At 56.3% G+C, this 15,599-nt stretch overlaps 1 protein-coding gene across 1 annotated transcript in view; it reads right to left on the bottom strand.

Moving 5' to 3' along the window:
• LOC111159123 (vasoactive intestinal peptide receptor 1) overlaps positions 1 to 13,252 on the bottom strand; it is a 30,626-nt gene extending 17,374 nt beyond the window's left edge. Inside the window, exons 1-2 of the mRNA XM_022521540.1 lie at positions 13,175 to 13,252; positions 3,293 to 3,404 (exon numbers count right to left, since the gene is read on the bottom strand). Of these exons, the coding sequence (XP_022377248.1) occupies positions 3,293 to 3,404; positions 13,175 to 13,252 (190 nt within the window). The remainder of the gene's footprint in view (positions 1 to 3,292; positions 3,405 to 13,174) is intronic.
• Between the last annotated feature and the right edge of the window lie 2,347 nt (positions 13,253 to 15,599).

Below are 15,599 nucleotides of genomic sequence, written 5' to 3'. Positions count from 1 at the left end.
TTTTGCCTCCTCAGGGTCTGGGTGTCCTTGAGGGACTAGGACTCTTCTGGATCCCCTTGCCTGGGGGAGATTTCATTGTTTCTTTTCAACCCTGCCAGACCCATAGATTTTCTCAGGAAACCCAACCCCCAAGCCAAAGTCAATGCCAGCTGGGCCCATCCCAGCCCAGCCCAGGTCCGAAGGTTCATAAATTCACAAGAAGGGGGCCTGGGAAGAGGAGGTAAAAGGACGTCCCCAGCTGGGGAAGAGCCCTGGGAGCCCGATTGCAGAGTGGGCTGGCACTGGGGAGGGGCCTTCTAGAGCCACAGCAGCCAGGTGGCGGCAACGGCTGAAGGCTGAGAGCATCCGCGCTCGCAAGGCCGTGCCAGAGAACACAGCCTTCCTTTCTTGGGGCCCCAACCCCTTCGGTCCACTCTGTCTTGAGGCTTCTGTGGCCTCCCTCTGGCTCCCAGTCCCTCCTCCATTCCTGTGCCAACCTCTCTGGAGGCCCTGAAGGGACCCACGAGGCCAGGCACATTCTGCTCGCCATTTGAGACCCTGTTAGTAACAGCAGCAGTTACGTAGCCTTTGTAGGTGGGAGGCACGGTTCCACCCTCTTTAAATAAACAACGTATTTAACCCTCCCATTTTACAGATGAGTAACTGAGGCATGGAGACATCAGGTAACTAGCCCAAGGTCCCGTCGCCGGTGAATGGTGCAGCCTGTTCACCCATTCCCATGCTCCCTCTCCAGCAAACCTCTCACGCTTCTCCCATTCTGAAGGGCTCCAGGCCCATTTCTTGGGGGAATTTTGCTCTGCTGGACTCTAGCCCTCTGACAATGCTGGGCACACCTTGTTTTGTAGGCCAATGATTGCATCTGGGTCCCCGCCAAACTCAGCTCTATGGTTCTCAGGCTGCAGCATGGGTTGGAGAGCAGATTCAGAGCTGGGTCCTCAGCCCTGAGCTCAGCTTGCCCAGAAGCAGCACAGGGAGAGGGAGACTGGGCACTGCCCTTCAGGAGGCTGCACTTGGCCTCAAGGACTCTCAGCACCACCAGGACTGGGCTGTGAACTGTGACATGGCAGGGGAGCCAGGGAAGAAAAGCCCATGGGGGTATGTAGTCAGGGAAGCTTCCTGGAGGAGGCAGTAGGTTCAGGAAGTTGAGAACAGAGTGGTTGGTAAGACAATGCTAGCCATCTGGAAAGCCTCTTGTCTGTGTGTGTGTGTGTCCCAGAGAGGCCCCACAGGCCCCACCATGTATGTTCCTAGGCCCACAGAGATGCAGGGTGCTGGCTGGCTGTGTGTGTCCACCAGGGACTTCCACCTAAGCAAGAAAGCAAGCCGGGAGCCTGGGGTGGGAGTTGGGGAAGGACAGGGGGCCTCTGTGTGCCAGTTTATAGACACGTGTGCACTGACAGACACATACAGACACTCACTCCCAGACACAAAGAACCACAGACATATGGGCAAATACATATACATGTATGCTTATGTGGACATAGAAAGACCAGACACAGCAAACAAAGGCACAGAGAGATACAAGCAACTCACAGACATGCAAGCACAGAGAGGAACGGGCACACCGCAGATACACACACACACACATCCACAAACCACCACACAGAGACACCGTGCACCGGGCAGACACATCCAGGCCTCTCCAGGCTTACAGACACACATGCGCCTGACACACACAGACACTTGGAGTCCGACATGGGGCTTTACAGGTCCCAGAGGCACACGCAGCTCCACACCCACGTGGGCCAAGAGCACATATCTGGACATGCACGAACACGCACAGAGCCCCACGCAAGGTCACAGGCAGACTCATTGCCCACAAACCCATACTTGCCCTCCTCTGGATCCCAGGCCGTCTTCCTGGTGGCAGGATGTTGGCACCCGGCAGGTGCCCTGTGCCAGCAATGATCTCACTGAGATCACGAGGGTGGCTTGCCCTCGGGGCCTAGGAGGCACTGCAATGGGGGCCTAGATTCTGGGGTCTGGGCCTCTCTGGGCTGCCTGCTGTCCCAGATCCTGCTGCTAGGGCCTGCCGGGGCCGGTGTGCAGTGTCTCCTGCCTCCCTGCCCTGGAGGGGGTGGCGGTGCATAGATAGTGAGTGGTCTGGCCACCTCTCACCCAGGTCTTAGTCTTAAGTCTCCAGGAGGCAGGCATCTGTCCTTCCTTAGGAGCCGAGGGAGGTAAAGGCCCTCCGTGAGGCTACAGAAACTCACTTATGGTGCAGGAGGCAGACACTCTGGGCACCGGGGCCAAGAAGGAGGGATCCAGGAGGGGTTGCGTAACTGTTAGCCTCAGATAGCTGACAGGAGACTGGGGAGCCCAGGAGATGTAAAGATGTTCCCTACTCCTGGGCAAGGTCGTTCTGTAACCTCAAGTTTGGCCTCAGGGAGGTGACCTGGCAGGGAGGCCCAGAGCAGACACAGCCACCCAACTGCTCAGCCCTTCTCCACCCTTAGTGAACCTCGGGCTCCGTACCCACCCCCCACTCCCTTTAAGACGTCTGCTGAGGCACCTCCCACCTCCCCAGCCTCTCTCCTTCTCCACGTCCTGTGGCCCACCCTTCAGAATCTGGCTCAAGGATCCTTTCAAAGAAAGGTCTCCATAATTCCTCCCACGCCTTCCCCAGGGCTGCTGTGCCAAGTGTGGGGCTCCCGGGGTGGGAGAGTGGGGAATAGAGGATGCTGTCTGTCATCTGATGGGATAGCCCTGCCAGCTCTAGGCAGCTAGGCAGCCTTGGTCTGTGGGTACCACTGGCATCACCCTTCCCCTGGCATCACCCTTCCCACCATGAGGCCGGAGCTTTCCCACTGCCCTGCAGGAGGAGGAGCCAGGCCCTCAAGTGCTCATCCTCCAGGTTTGACTGTGACTTGTCTCATCAGCTGGACAGTGCATGAGCTGCTGGTTCATCTGGCCTACGGAAGGTGGGCTGGGATGGGAGGGAAGCATGCGCGACTGGGGGCTGGTGTGTGTGGTGGTACCTCTGGGTGCAGAGCCTGGGGCTGGGAGGAAGGAGCTGGGCCTCAGAACCCCCAACCTAGTGTGTGCTCCTTGGTGAACTGCAGGGAGCTCCCAGTACTGGGGCAGGGGATGGGATCAGAGAGGCCTGTTAGGGTTTCCTGCTTCCATCTGGTCCCCCAGCTTCTTCCAGCATTCTCTTCTCGCCTCTGGCAGCTCCATGGTGCCATCCCCACCCGACACGTGTGGGAGGAATGTGCCTGGATCTGGGCGCACGACATGATGAGAGGCAGGGCTCCTTGGGGGTCTGGGGCCCTCTCTGCCCGCTGGGCCTCACCTGCTGTGTCATTCTCCAGCCGGGCTTCCTCTAGGCATTTCTTGCGTTGTACCTCGATCATCCGCAGATGGTAACATTCCTCCTCCCACTGCAGGCTGGTTGCCTGGCCACCCTGGGGGACAGACACAGGGAGGGGACCCGTCATCCTCATTAGCTGCCTATCTCGCATCCACAGACTCTGGGAACATGAGGCCAAACAAAGCCTGTCACTTGACTGATCCAAGTTCAGACAGAACCACAATCCCAACCTCGGACTAAAACCCGACCCAGACCTGGATCGGACCCGGAACTCTTGTTCACTGTACCCACAGTTGGGAGTTCTGGATCCTTGCCTCGGTCTCTCTGGGTGGGAGGGGTCTAGCTAGTGCTACCTGATTATGAGGAGCTGGTCCCTGGAGCCAGGCCTGGGAGGAATCCAGGAGTCTGGCTCCATCTTCCAGGCTCTGTCCCCATTCTGGGAGCCTGTACTCAGTCTCCTGGGTCACAAGGCTGGGAGGGGGCCACTGGCCCTCCTTGCCCAGACCTCACCTGCTTTCTTCTTAGCTTCTAAACAATTCCAGCTGTTTCAGATCTAATGAAGGAGGGGAGGTTTCAGGAAATAAGAGAGCCCCTCTAGGAAGGTTTGCCATCCCACCACACCTCCTTTGCCTCAGCCCCTGCCCTGCCCCAGCCCCAGCCCCTGCCCCTGCCCCTGCCCCTGCCCCTGCCCCTGCCCCTGGGAGGTGGGGAGAAGGGATGGGGAGGCCCAAGCCTCCTGCCTCCCCTTTCCCACACCCTGGCCAGGGATCAGGGATGGAACCAGACCTGCGTGCTGCTGTGGGGGCTGGACAGGCATTGGCACTGGGTCTAACATGTGAGTATGGGTGATGGCTGCCCAGGGACAGACAGGAGAAAAACAGGTCTTGGGAACCACTGGGTAGGGGAAGGCAGGTGAAAGCCTCCACTGAGCTGGTGGAAACTTCTACGGGTCTCTTTTGCTTTAGGAAAGTGGCTGCCACCCCTGGGCAACCCCATATCAGTTTCCTCCTCCCTGCTCAGGGAAGAGAATGCCACGGCTTCCCAACAGGGCCATTGGAGAAAGTTCAGCAAGGCAGCTCCAGAATCAAATACTCTCTGTTGTCTGTTCCAACTTGTCCCTCCTGCCCTGGGACAAGGTCCTCAATTCCCTCAAATGGGCCCCAAGCACCTCCCCCGCTGATTCAAAGGCGCGTTGCCATGGGGCTATGAAGGAAAGCATTTCCTTCCTTCTGGCCTGGTACCAACGGTGTGACTTTGGCCACTGTTCTAAGGTGACCACACAGAGGGATAAGGATCCCACTTGCCAGAGAGCTCGCCATTGCCTGCTATAGCTATACATTGTCGCCATTGCTGTAGAAGAAGGGGGTCCAAGCAGAAGCTGGCCAACTCAGTGTTCAAGAGGCTGCAGACTTGAGTCCCTTCCACTCAACACTCTTGTCCCTTGTGGAGGCCTTGGTGGAGCCTCATTGTCACAAAGGTCCTCAATGTCCAACTTTCCCACACGCAGCTAAGCACCATGGATGGCCTAGCCCAGGGGCAAGAGAAGGCCTCATTGTCCAGGATGCCTTTCAGACTTCTCAGCACCCAGACCTCACCTGCCCATGTGCCATGAGTCTGGAAGCCCCACAGTGAACCTGGGTTCCATCTTGGATTGTTAATTTTATCAGCCAAGGGAGGGAAGGACATGAGCTGGTAAATCACTTAAAACTTGGTATATGGAAAGCAACACAGATCTACTGTGGAGCAGAATATGGTTCTTCATATAACTATTTCAAAGAAAATACATGGGATTTGAAGGAAATGTGCCGCGGTCTCTCTTTGGGGTCACACGTTTCCTTTCTTGCCAAAAAGCATTACTCAGACTGAAACACTCGAGATGCTCTGTCTTCAGTGATCTGTGACCAGCTCATACTGCTCAGGCATGGGAAGAGGGGTGGCCAAAGGACCCCAGAGGTGACTTCTGGAAGTCACTGGCTCATGTCTCACCATTGGTCTTGCTTGTCTGGAACACGATTCTCCCCAAAGTGCCTTCTCAGCCTTACTGCTCTCCAGGAAGGCAGATCCTCCCTCCCAGGCTCGCCTATGTCTCCTGCCCATTCTCTCCTACCCTGTTCCCCACAACATGAACATGGGATGGATGGGAGTAGACATCTGCTGTTGCTGTCTTCCACCATTCCTTATCCTCCTCTGGTGCCATGTTCTCATCTCCACCTGGGAAACCACCTCCTTCCCCACTCCTCCTTCTTGGGATTCTGATGAACAGTCTTCTAAGAGATCAACATGTCATCAGACTTGAGCCCATCAGAGCATTCCTGGCCTTAGTGCCTTGCACATGGCCCAAGTCAGGCTGCTCAGAGCCAGCAGGCTCATTCCTGGGACTTTGGATTAAGAGATTAGACAAATAGATTTGGTCTTTCCAACTAGACTGGAAACTTCAAAGCGTGCAGGGGTTGGAACTACTGCTACCATCTTGTTTCTTCTTGTATTCTTGTGGAACACAACAACGAAGGCCACACAGGTAAAGGATGAATTAAAAAAATGGAGAAAAACTGGGTCCTCTTGACATTATCTCTGTCCCTGGATGCAGCCATGCCTGAAAGTAGCCCTGCTTCCAGCAACATGAGTCAATATCTTTGTTAATTGCTTGAGTCTGTTGAGTTTTCTGTCCCTACAACCAAAAAACGTCCAGACCTGTGCTCTGAGGACAGGACAGTGGATGCCCCCATTTGCTAGGTCCTCTTTTTTTTTTTTTTTTCTGAAAGAGTACACAAGTCAGAGGGAGAGAGAGAATCTCAACAGCGTCCATGCCCAGGGTGGAGACAATGCAGGGCTCAATCTCACAACCCTGAGATCACAGCCTGAGCCAAAATCCAGTCAGACGCTTAACCAACTGAGCCATCTAGGGACCCCTTTGCTGGGTCTCTTACGCCAGAGCTGTGGCCACACTCTGCCAAGAGATCATTCTCTTTCAGTCACCAAGGGCATCATAGGGTTCCTAGCAGCTTCTGCTTACCGCTCTTTGAAGGTGGAAGGCTATCGGGTCAACCTCTCTAGCTGACTCTGTCCATCTGTCCCACCCAGCAGCATAGCTACAAAGTCTTTCCTGAGAGGCATTTTGCAGAGGAGGTGGGCAGGAGGCCCTGGGGTAACCTGGCAGTATGGGCTGTCTCTGAATAACCTGAGGGTAGTTTGGAAGATGAGCTCTGTCTTTACCCCAGTTTAGCTGAGTGTTAGACCCCATCTGCAGAAGGGTAGAGGAAAGAGAGACCCGAGATCCCCTAGCAAGTACGCATTCCTAGATGGGAACTGCATCTCTGACCACTAGTCTGGACTACATCAATCCCTGTCCATGACCTTGCCTGGGGCCATCTGGTCTACCATTGCTCTTTGGGGGACAGGGCCAGGGCAGCTCCCTGTAGCCCTTATCATTGAGGAATTCATGCAGACTTTGAACTTCCTCTTCCACTTATTTCCCTATGCTAAACATCCTCATTATCCCTCTGGGCTCCAGACATACTAAGCTGGAAAATTCCCAGCCAGATGCAACCAAACCTACTGATTCTAGGAAAGCGTTCCAGGGTGGGATATAACTGGGGTATGGGCTTCACAGAGAATGGGTAGTAGAGGTGCGTCTTTGGAGAGGTGTAAATTTGACCATTAGAGGTGGAGTAAGAACATTCCAGAAAGCAGGAGCAGTGTGTACAGAAGCATGGAGGTATGAAAACGCCTAATACATGCAAGGTTGCAAATACATGGTATGGCAGCAGCAAGGGGACAAGGTGTGGGACACAGGCAGGGGGGACAAGTTGTGGGACACAGGCAGGGGCCAGCCCTCATCAGGTCCTGCCTGGACCAGTATACTAGCTTTCAGCCCCACCACCAGCAACCCAAAGACCCCAGGAACTAGGAGTCAAAGCCCACACTTCAAAACTGACATTCAAGGCCCTCCCTATTTCTACTACTGCCTACATTTCCCAACTTGTCTCCTGATGCCCCACATGGACAGGAGAAATGAGGGCTTTCTCTCAAGCCCTCACCAATTCCCCTGCTGGGCTGAAGTCACCTGACCTTGAGGGTGGGTTGAGGTGGGAGTTTCAGGCCACATGGAGCCCCCAGCACCTTCTCTACTACAGGAGTTCCTGAGCCCAGAAGAGGAGACCTAGGCAAGAGTGAGGAAGTCTGTAGCCTCCCTTGAGCCTGAGTCTTTTTCCCTCCCCTGCCATGGTACTGTCTGGATAGGGGAAGTGACGGACTGGATGTTGGCAGGAGAATCCTGAGTCTCTGGTTGGGGGCAGGAATTAATCCCAGTCTCATTATTCTGCCTGTTTACCTGGGTCCCTCCTCTCTATCTTCACTGTGAGGGGCTTGGGAGAAAGTCCTGCTTTCTCTTGCATGTGGGGCTCCCTGAGATCTGGGGTAGGGTGCAGATGCTGGGAGTTGTGGCTGTTAGATGATAGGGGCTCTGAAAGACGGGATGGGGGCCTGACTCAGGTTTTGTGGGTGCCCTACCCACCCCTCAAGGGGAGCTTGAGCTCACAGCTACTGGCCTGGAATCAGAATTCCCAGCCAGAGAACTATGGCCAGAATTCAGGGCCAGAGAACTATGGCAGGAGAAGCCAAGGGAGCATGGTGAAAGAGGAGGAGTCCCTCTGAGGGCAGCTGGCTTCTGAGAGAGGTCTAAAATGCAGCAGACTGGATTAGGCGAGAGAGAAGAGAGAACTTCCTGCCTGCAAATTACCAAGCTCTGGAAGGCCACTCTGAATGATCTGTGCTTCTGAGACTTGCCCAGGAAGGCCCTTTGTCCCTGACAGGGATGGCTGGGGAACGGGGGAATAAAAAGTAAGGGTGGTCCCATTTACCACTCTCCCATCACCAGCTCATATCCCATGATTTATTTAAGCCTCCTCCTCCTGCCATTGAAATAATGGGGCAACAGAATCACTGGGGGAAACTGAGGATCCTGAGAGAAAGCCGAGGGGTCAAAGGCACGCAGGACCCCAACCCAGCTTCCCAGACTGTGCCCCTCATTCTGGCTTTTGTGCTTGAATTGGTGAGGAGATAGAGAGGGTGCAGTCGGGGGAGAAGCAGGAGGAGACAGGGGCAGTGGGGAGGAGGGGGGCACACAGAAAGGTGGGGTAAATCATGGGATCCAGAAATCACAGGAAAAGAGGAGAAGCACGCTCCCAGCTTCTCAGAGGAAACCCTGAGAAGTTGAAATAGGGCCTCATCCTATTGGGAAGAGGCACAGGGAGATGGCTGGGGTGATAGGAACGTGGGCTAGTTTGATCTGGGCAGTGGCTACACAGATGTGCACACGTGGGACAACTCCTGCACGGTCACTGCAGATTTGTACATTTTACGAATTAAAAAATGTCTCTGAAGTCCTGAGGCAGCCTGCAGCAGGCTATTGCTGTTTTGGAAGAAGAAACTCCTCTTGGTGAGGCCACAGATTCCACAATCAGACTGCCTGCCACTTCCTGGCTGGGTGACCTTGGGCAAGTCTCCCCACCGCATCTGTAAAATGGGGCACCATCTACTTCCAGGGCTGCATCCAGGGTCACATGTCAAGGACACCAGGGAACCACCAAGAAAGGTTAGTGGTCATTGACAAAGGCTCAGGCAGCCCCTTGTGCCAGGCTGGCCTTGCCGTCTGCATCAGGACCTGGGCCTTGCCACTGCCCACACGATCTGCAGAAGGCCAGGCAGTCTGAAGTTCCCGCTGGCTGCCACGTGGGCGCTGTGTCCACCAGAGGGGAGGTCTCAGGGCAGGGATTCCCTCACCCCCTACTGCTGTTCAATTTCTTCCCCCTCCCTGTATTTTTACATTCTTTCGCCAACAGTCTGATGCCTCTGCTTTCTGAATATCCATATTTTGCCAACCTACCTCCTCCTGGGAGAGGCCGAATTCTGGGTGGTATGTTGGGGGCGGGTATGACAAAGAGGGAGACACAGGAAGCAGGTTTGGGCATGGGGCATGAAAGAACTTTCCACATCTTAGGGTGGTCCCAGAACAAGGGCTCTCATTATGAGAATACAAGCGTAAAGATGTTCCATCTGGGGCTAAGCCTGGCCCCATCTAAGGGCACTTCTTGTGGATGTCCTTAGGTATACAAAGCCTCTTGGGGATTCTTTGTAGGGGATCATTGTGGCAATGGCCAGTGAAGCAGGAGCAGCAGGGACTCAGGTTTAAATCCTCTGCCTCTTGAAAGCCATCCTGGGCACCCCGGAGGGAAAAAGGACTCAGTTTACACACATGGTGTGTGTTGGGGGGCCCATGTTGGTGTTGGGGCCACGTGCTGAGAACTGAACACAAGCGTGCGCAGAAGACAGGCTGAGACTTCCATACAGAGTCGGTTGGTGACCTCTTGCCCTCTTCTGATGATCGGCTGTGCAGGAAGAACTTGTTTTTCAGATAGCGGGAGGCACTTCCTAAGAGACATGGACCCTCACATCATGAGCTACATGAAACTGGGGTGCAGATAAAGACTGGGGCCCCATCCAGGGAAGGGCTGGACGTTCACCCACCCACCAGCTCTCTGTACAGGCTCACCACAACCCAGTCCAGAAGGATCTTTGCAGTCAGACCCCAACCCCTAGTAGTATCGCCACACTGCCTGGGGGTGCTGTGCCAAACCACGCTGTTTGGGGATGTCTGAACAGCAGATATCAAGGAATTCCTGTTCATTTTGTTTAGTGTGCTGGGGGTATCGTAGTGGTAGAGGAAAATGTCCTTTGGTTTTAAAGAATGCACCTTAAAATCATGTGGGGTGCAAGGTCATAATGTCTACAATTGATGTTACAAGACTTCAGCCAAAAAGGGGAAATGATGCCAATATTAATTGTTACCGGCTATCAGTTGTCAAACGCAGGGCCTGGGAGGGGATGGGCACTGGTTGTTCCCATACTGCCATTGTGCTGACATCACCCCAAGGACTGAGTATTTCCATGTTCATTACATTATTCTCTGTCTCTCTCTTTCATATGTTTGAACATTTTTTTCACAATAAAAAGTTAATTTAAAAAACCTATAATGCGGTGGAGAGATGAAGCTGTGTTTCTTTGACTTCTGAAATACATCTAAGGTATGTGAGCAACTGTGGGCATATTATACAATTGTGTTGGGAAGTTCAGCTGGGGAGGGCAGAGTGTGGGAGGCTGAGCAGCAAAGGCAGGGAGAGAGGGGCAGGGCTTCCTCTCATCCCCTGGTCCCATGCCGGCATCCCTGGCCAGAGGGGCCAGTGAGGGGTCCCTGCGAGTAGCAGGCTTGGCCTAAATTAGGTTGCCCCTGAGGCTGTCCACCATGGGAAGAATTATGTTGCCTACTTCCCAGCCTTCCCTGAGATGGCCCCTCACCTACCTGGGCCTGGAGTCTCACCCCCACATTGCCTGCCTAGCTCATGAAGTCCCCTGGGCTCCCAAACTGGGGATCGAGTGAAGAGAAGGCCTATCCCAGGTCACACGGCTCTTGGTCCTCCTTCAAGCCTCGCAGAAGGGGGGCCCAGCACTCTCTTCCCATTTCTCCTGCACTGGGGAGGGGGAGGCCAAGATTCCCACCCTCCCTTTTGTGATGAGGAAACCGATACCCTTCCATAGAGATCAAACATGTTCTCAAGGGCAACTGGCCATTGGCATGGAGGAAGGTGAGGACCAGGTCGCATGGGCTCCAGAAACATCAGGGAGGACTGAGATTCAGGGCACCAGGATGGGAGGTTGGAAATTTCTGAGGAAAGTTCACTCTTCCAGCACAGTCCCCTAGGAGCCCCAGGTGGCTACGGTTGTCATTCTGCTCGAGAAGGAGGGAGGCCTGACCCCACTGTAGCCATGTTTCCTTAAAGCCCGCAAGGTGGTCTGCTGGGGCCAAGAGGGCCGGCCCAGCCGTGGACGGCCCCTGGAGACGCTGAAAGCAGATAGCTAGGGCAGGATGGCCACGGCATACTGAGACCTTCAGGAGCGGGTGGGCAGCAATCTGCCTCAGAGAGGAGGTAGGAGAAGCCAAGCCTTTCCCAGCCCCTGGGCCATCCCTGCTTCTGGGGGGTGGGGTTGTGTGTGGGGGATCTGGGGGCTTCTTCCTCCTTCTGGGATCAGGCCTATTGGTCCTGCCAACAGAGGATCTTTTATAGTTTTTGGTGGAATGTTGGCCCATTTGTCCAAACTCTTTTAGGGCATTGTCCTGCCTCCCCTAGGGAGCCTTCCCTGACTGCTCCTCTCAGTGATCCTTGCTTCGGTGCTGGTAAACTGCACCCCGTAGACCCCTGGGCTCTTCCTTCTGGGCCACTGGCTCTGTTCTCCCTGACCAGCCTGAGAATCTTCCCAGGGCAGGACCTGGGTCTGCTCCTCCTCTGACACCCACCCTCCCTGTCCCTGAGCTGGGGATTGCCCTGAGTAGTTCTGCTACCAGTGAAGAGCCCCTGTGCCTGCTGTCCAGGGGGTAGGGGCAGTAGAAGGTCTGACAGGTGGCCTTGGGGCAGACTTCCTCTTCTGAGACACTAGAGATTTTCTTTCCTCTTTTTTGCTTCCCTGTTCAGAGATTTCCCCTTCCCTGACTGAGCTCAGGGCACCATAAACAGGAGTGATAAGGCCTTGGGTCTTTACACTGAACTTTGCAGTTGCCATTTTATGACTCTGATGATTATCAAGTTCTGCTCCCAGGACAGGCAATGAGCTTCTCGTCCCCAGTACGTCAAGACATTAGCTAGATGGAAACACAGAGAATCCTGCTTCAGTGGAGGTGATGGTAAGGGAGGTAATCATGGGATAGAAGAGACTAGGTGATCAGTATACTCTACCCACCCACCAGCCAGCCTGGAGCTGCTGTTAGACCTGGGACCCACTTGGGTTAGGCTCCGACTAAGCAGCAACCCCAGATTCCTCAAGTCCTGGGGTAGGCAGACAGAGAAAACCAACCTCAGTCCAGGGCTGATTAGTGGGGGACAGGTGTCTTTGGGACTTATTTTGCCCATCTGTAAAATGGGCTTGGGTGGACTCCATGAGTTTTGAGGTCTTCCCTGATCTTAGAGGGAGATGATCCATGCATCTCCCACCCGAATCAGCATCTGCCCTGCAGGCGAGCCACCCGCAGCAACACATGAGGGCACGGCCACGCATGGGGCTCACCAGCACACATGCCTTAAAAGCATACACACATCTTGTGGGGTTGAAGCAGAAGCTGAGAAAGAGGACGCCCCGGCTTCTTGGCTGTGTGCACCTTGCTCAGCTTTCTTCAAGCACACGTCTGGCCCTTCTTCATAAACACCACCCAGAGCCTCTCACTGCCCACCACCTTCCACCTTGGGCTCTTACCTTTCAGCGCCGCTCAGTGCGAAGGCACAGGAAGGGCCTGCCAGTCAGCCACCTTACCCCAAAAGCCCCTTCCTAGCGCTGCGTCTGCTGCTGAGACCTTACTCCTACACGTAACACACACCGCCCCACCGCTACCTCCAGACGGGCCCAGCACACAAAGACGACCCCCGTAGACTCCCTCGCTGCCACCTACTGTCCACCAGGCCTTCCATTTCAATCGACCATAGTCCCCCCACCCTGCCTCCGCTGACTTCCCCGCCCCACGCACAAAGCAGCCACTACACCGAAGGCAAGTTTACGGAGCACTCTCTCTCCTGGCGCCCTTCCACCGGTGTCCCAGCTCGCCGCGCTGAGCGGGCTCTCAGCCGCGCAGGGTGGGACTAGGAGCGAACAGGATCCACCCCCTTGGGTCTAGATCCGGGCCGAAGCTGAGCTGGGAGGAGAGACCCGGCGCTCCGTGCCCCTCATTCCGCTTCCACAGACGTGCGCACAGACTGCCGGGCTCCCGCCGCCCCCACTCCACCCGCTGCGGCCGGGACTCCGCGTTGTCCGGCGGGCACTCACCGCGGGGCCGAGGGTGCAGGCGAGGGCGCTGGCCAGCACGCAGAGCCAGCGGGCGGGCGGCGAGCTGGTCGGGTGCATGGTCTGCCCTGAACCCGCGGCAGGCGGCCCGGCGCCGGGAATAGGCGTGCGGGCCGCGCACCTCGCGGTCGACGGCGGGGAGCCCGGCAGAGTGGCGCGGTAGCGGTGGCCCCGGCGCGAAGAGGCGCAGCTCGGGGCTGGAGGCGGGCCCCGGGGGCTCGTCTGACGGGCGGCGGCTCTGGCCAATGGCTCGGCAGAGGCGGGACCGCCGCTCAGGTGTGGGGCGGGGCTGGGGGCTCTCCCGCCAGGGGGTAGTCCCTGCGCTCAGTCCGCGGATCCCCCGCCCCAGGTCAGTCTTCGGTTGCCTGGCGTTCGCTAGCCCTCACGCCTTCCGACCGCAGCCTCGGGAGTCTCGAGACCCCAACACGCCGCGTGCTTGCCTGCTTAGCTCACAACGTTTCCAAGCGCCTGGTTGCCGTCTCCCACGCCCGCACGCTCCCTCAGCCCCACCCCAGGACGCTCTCCACGTCCACCTTAAGGGCCACCTCCTCCGGGAAGCCTCCCTGCCAGCCTCCCCATTTCCCGTGTCTGCGCCTCGGAGGACTGGTGCTGGAGGGCCGGACTACGAGACACCTGTCACTTCTTATCCCCCAGGCTGCGGGCTGCGGCCTGCGTAGGGTCCTAGGTTATCAGCGACCCAGAGGTGAGGCACGTGGTTTGATCCATTTTCAACCGCCCCAGCTCATCCCTCGTCCCCACAGGCCGAGCGAGGGGAAACAAGGGCGCGAGTGAGGCCCTACCCTGGGTTCCTTGGTGCCACCCCTGAGCCCAGGCGACCGGGCAGGGCGCGTTTGGCCCTGGCTGGGCTCCCGAGCCCTTCATGACCAGAGAGTGAGGTGTCGTGCTTTAGGGAGGATGGCACGTCCGCGTTCTCGCGCGTCTCGGCTCAGGCACCTCCCGAGGGAGGCTGGGCCGAAGTTCCAGCGCCCCCGCGCGGGGAGGGAAGATCTGTCCCCGGTGCTCCTGACCACGCTGCAAAACCCACCTAAAATGAAGCGGGAGACTTCCTCCTCCTCCTCCCGCCTTCTCTGTTTTACAGCCCGGGAAGCTGAAGTGTAGAGAAAGGGCTGCACTCGGGCCGCCTGCCTCTGGTGCCTCGCTTCCGTCCGCCGGGTGACAATGGATCAGCTTGCCTCCACTTCGCGTCCTCAAGGCTCAGTTTTATTCGTCCCTAAAATGAGGTGATGGTTCAACCCGCGCCGCGCGCCGCGCCCCGGGAGGTTTTCTTGTAGACCAAGAGCAGGTGGCTGCCTTGCCCTCTTTCCCAGGACTCGGAACGGTGTGATCTAGGCTGGAGGTGGCGCTGGTGGTGGCAGAGATAGGGTGGATGGTGGATGGATGTGATAAAGGGATGACAGTGTCCAGTGGAGAGGCGGGGAGGACTGGCACGACCGGGGCTCCCAGTGGGAAGCGAGGCTGCTTGAAGGAGCTCCACCAGGCTCCAGCTGACCAGCAGGTGCCTCAGAGTTCCCCACAGACACACCCGGGCTTCCCTCCTTAGAGCTCAGGAAACTCCGGCCTCTGACTTTCTGGCATGGGAGGAAGTTATGGGGAATCGGGGAAAAGCCTGAAAGGGATGAGCTCCCAGCCCCTCCCCAACTTAGGTTTATTTGGGGTGCTGGCATTTGCTTCCCCCTTCTCTTCCTTTCTCCCTCCCTCTCTCCCTTGCACATTTATTAATAGCTTGCTGTGTACCAGCCTCTGTGCTGTGCACTGGGGCACGGAGGTCGGTAAGACAGGGGGACCTCTTGCAGGGGGGAGGATCTGGAGAGCTATTGTACTCCCCACAATTTCCACCTCCTTCCAGATGAGCCTGGACATAGACTCTTCCCCCACAGGGGAGCAGTGGAGATGCCTGTGCCTCCAACCTGGCCATTCTATGGTTGGGACCCAACTGCTTAGTGGAGGACGTGTTTGAAGAATCTCCAGGCTTCTCAGCCATCTCCACTTCTGGGGGCCAGGTTAGGCTCAGGAGCTAGGCATCCTTGCCTCCCCTTGTGACCCTAACAGAACCCCTTCTTAGGCCTCAGTTCTTCAGCAGGACAGTGGAATTTGGTCCCAGTTCTGGGGAGTCACCTCTGCTGGCACAGCGTCCTAGGAGTCCTAGACATGAATGGCAAATCCATGGGCTTTGGGTCTCATAAACCCTTGCTCACTATACACACACACACACACACACACACACACACGCACGCACGCACACATGCATGCACACACGTACATATACCACCTAGCCAGCCACAGAATGCTAAAATCCCATCATTAAAGCTTGTCTCTTGATCTGTTGAAGTTGTGCCCTCTCTGAGGACAAGAATCTTTGGTACTTGAAAGTACTTTGTGAGGGGGT

Source organism: Enhydra lutris, unplaced genomic scaffold (assembly GCF_002288905.1).
Source record: "Enhydra lutris kenyoni isolate GAN:26980312 unplaced genomic scaffold, ASM228890v2 scaffoldscaffold66, whole genome shotgun sequence".
Taxonomy (NCBI): Eukaryota; Metazoa; Chordata; class Mammalia; order Carnivora; family Mustelidae; genus Enhydra; species Enhydra lutris.
This window is presented reverse-complemented; position numbering and strand designations above follow the sequence as displayed.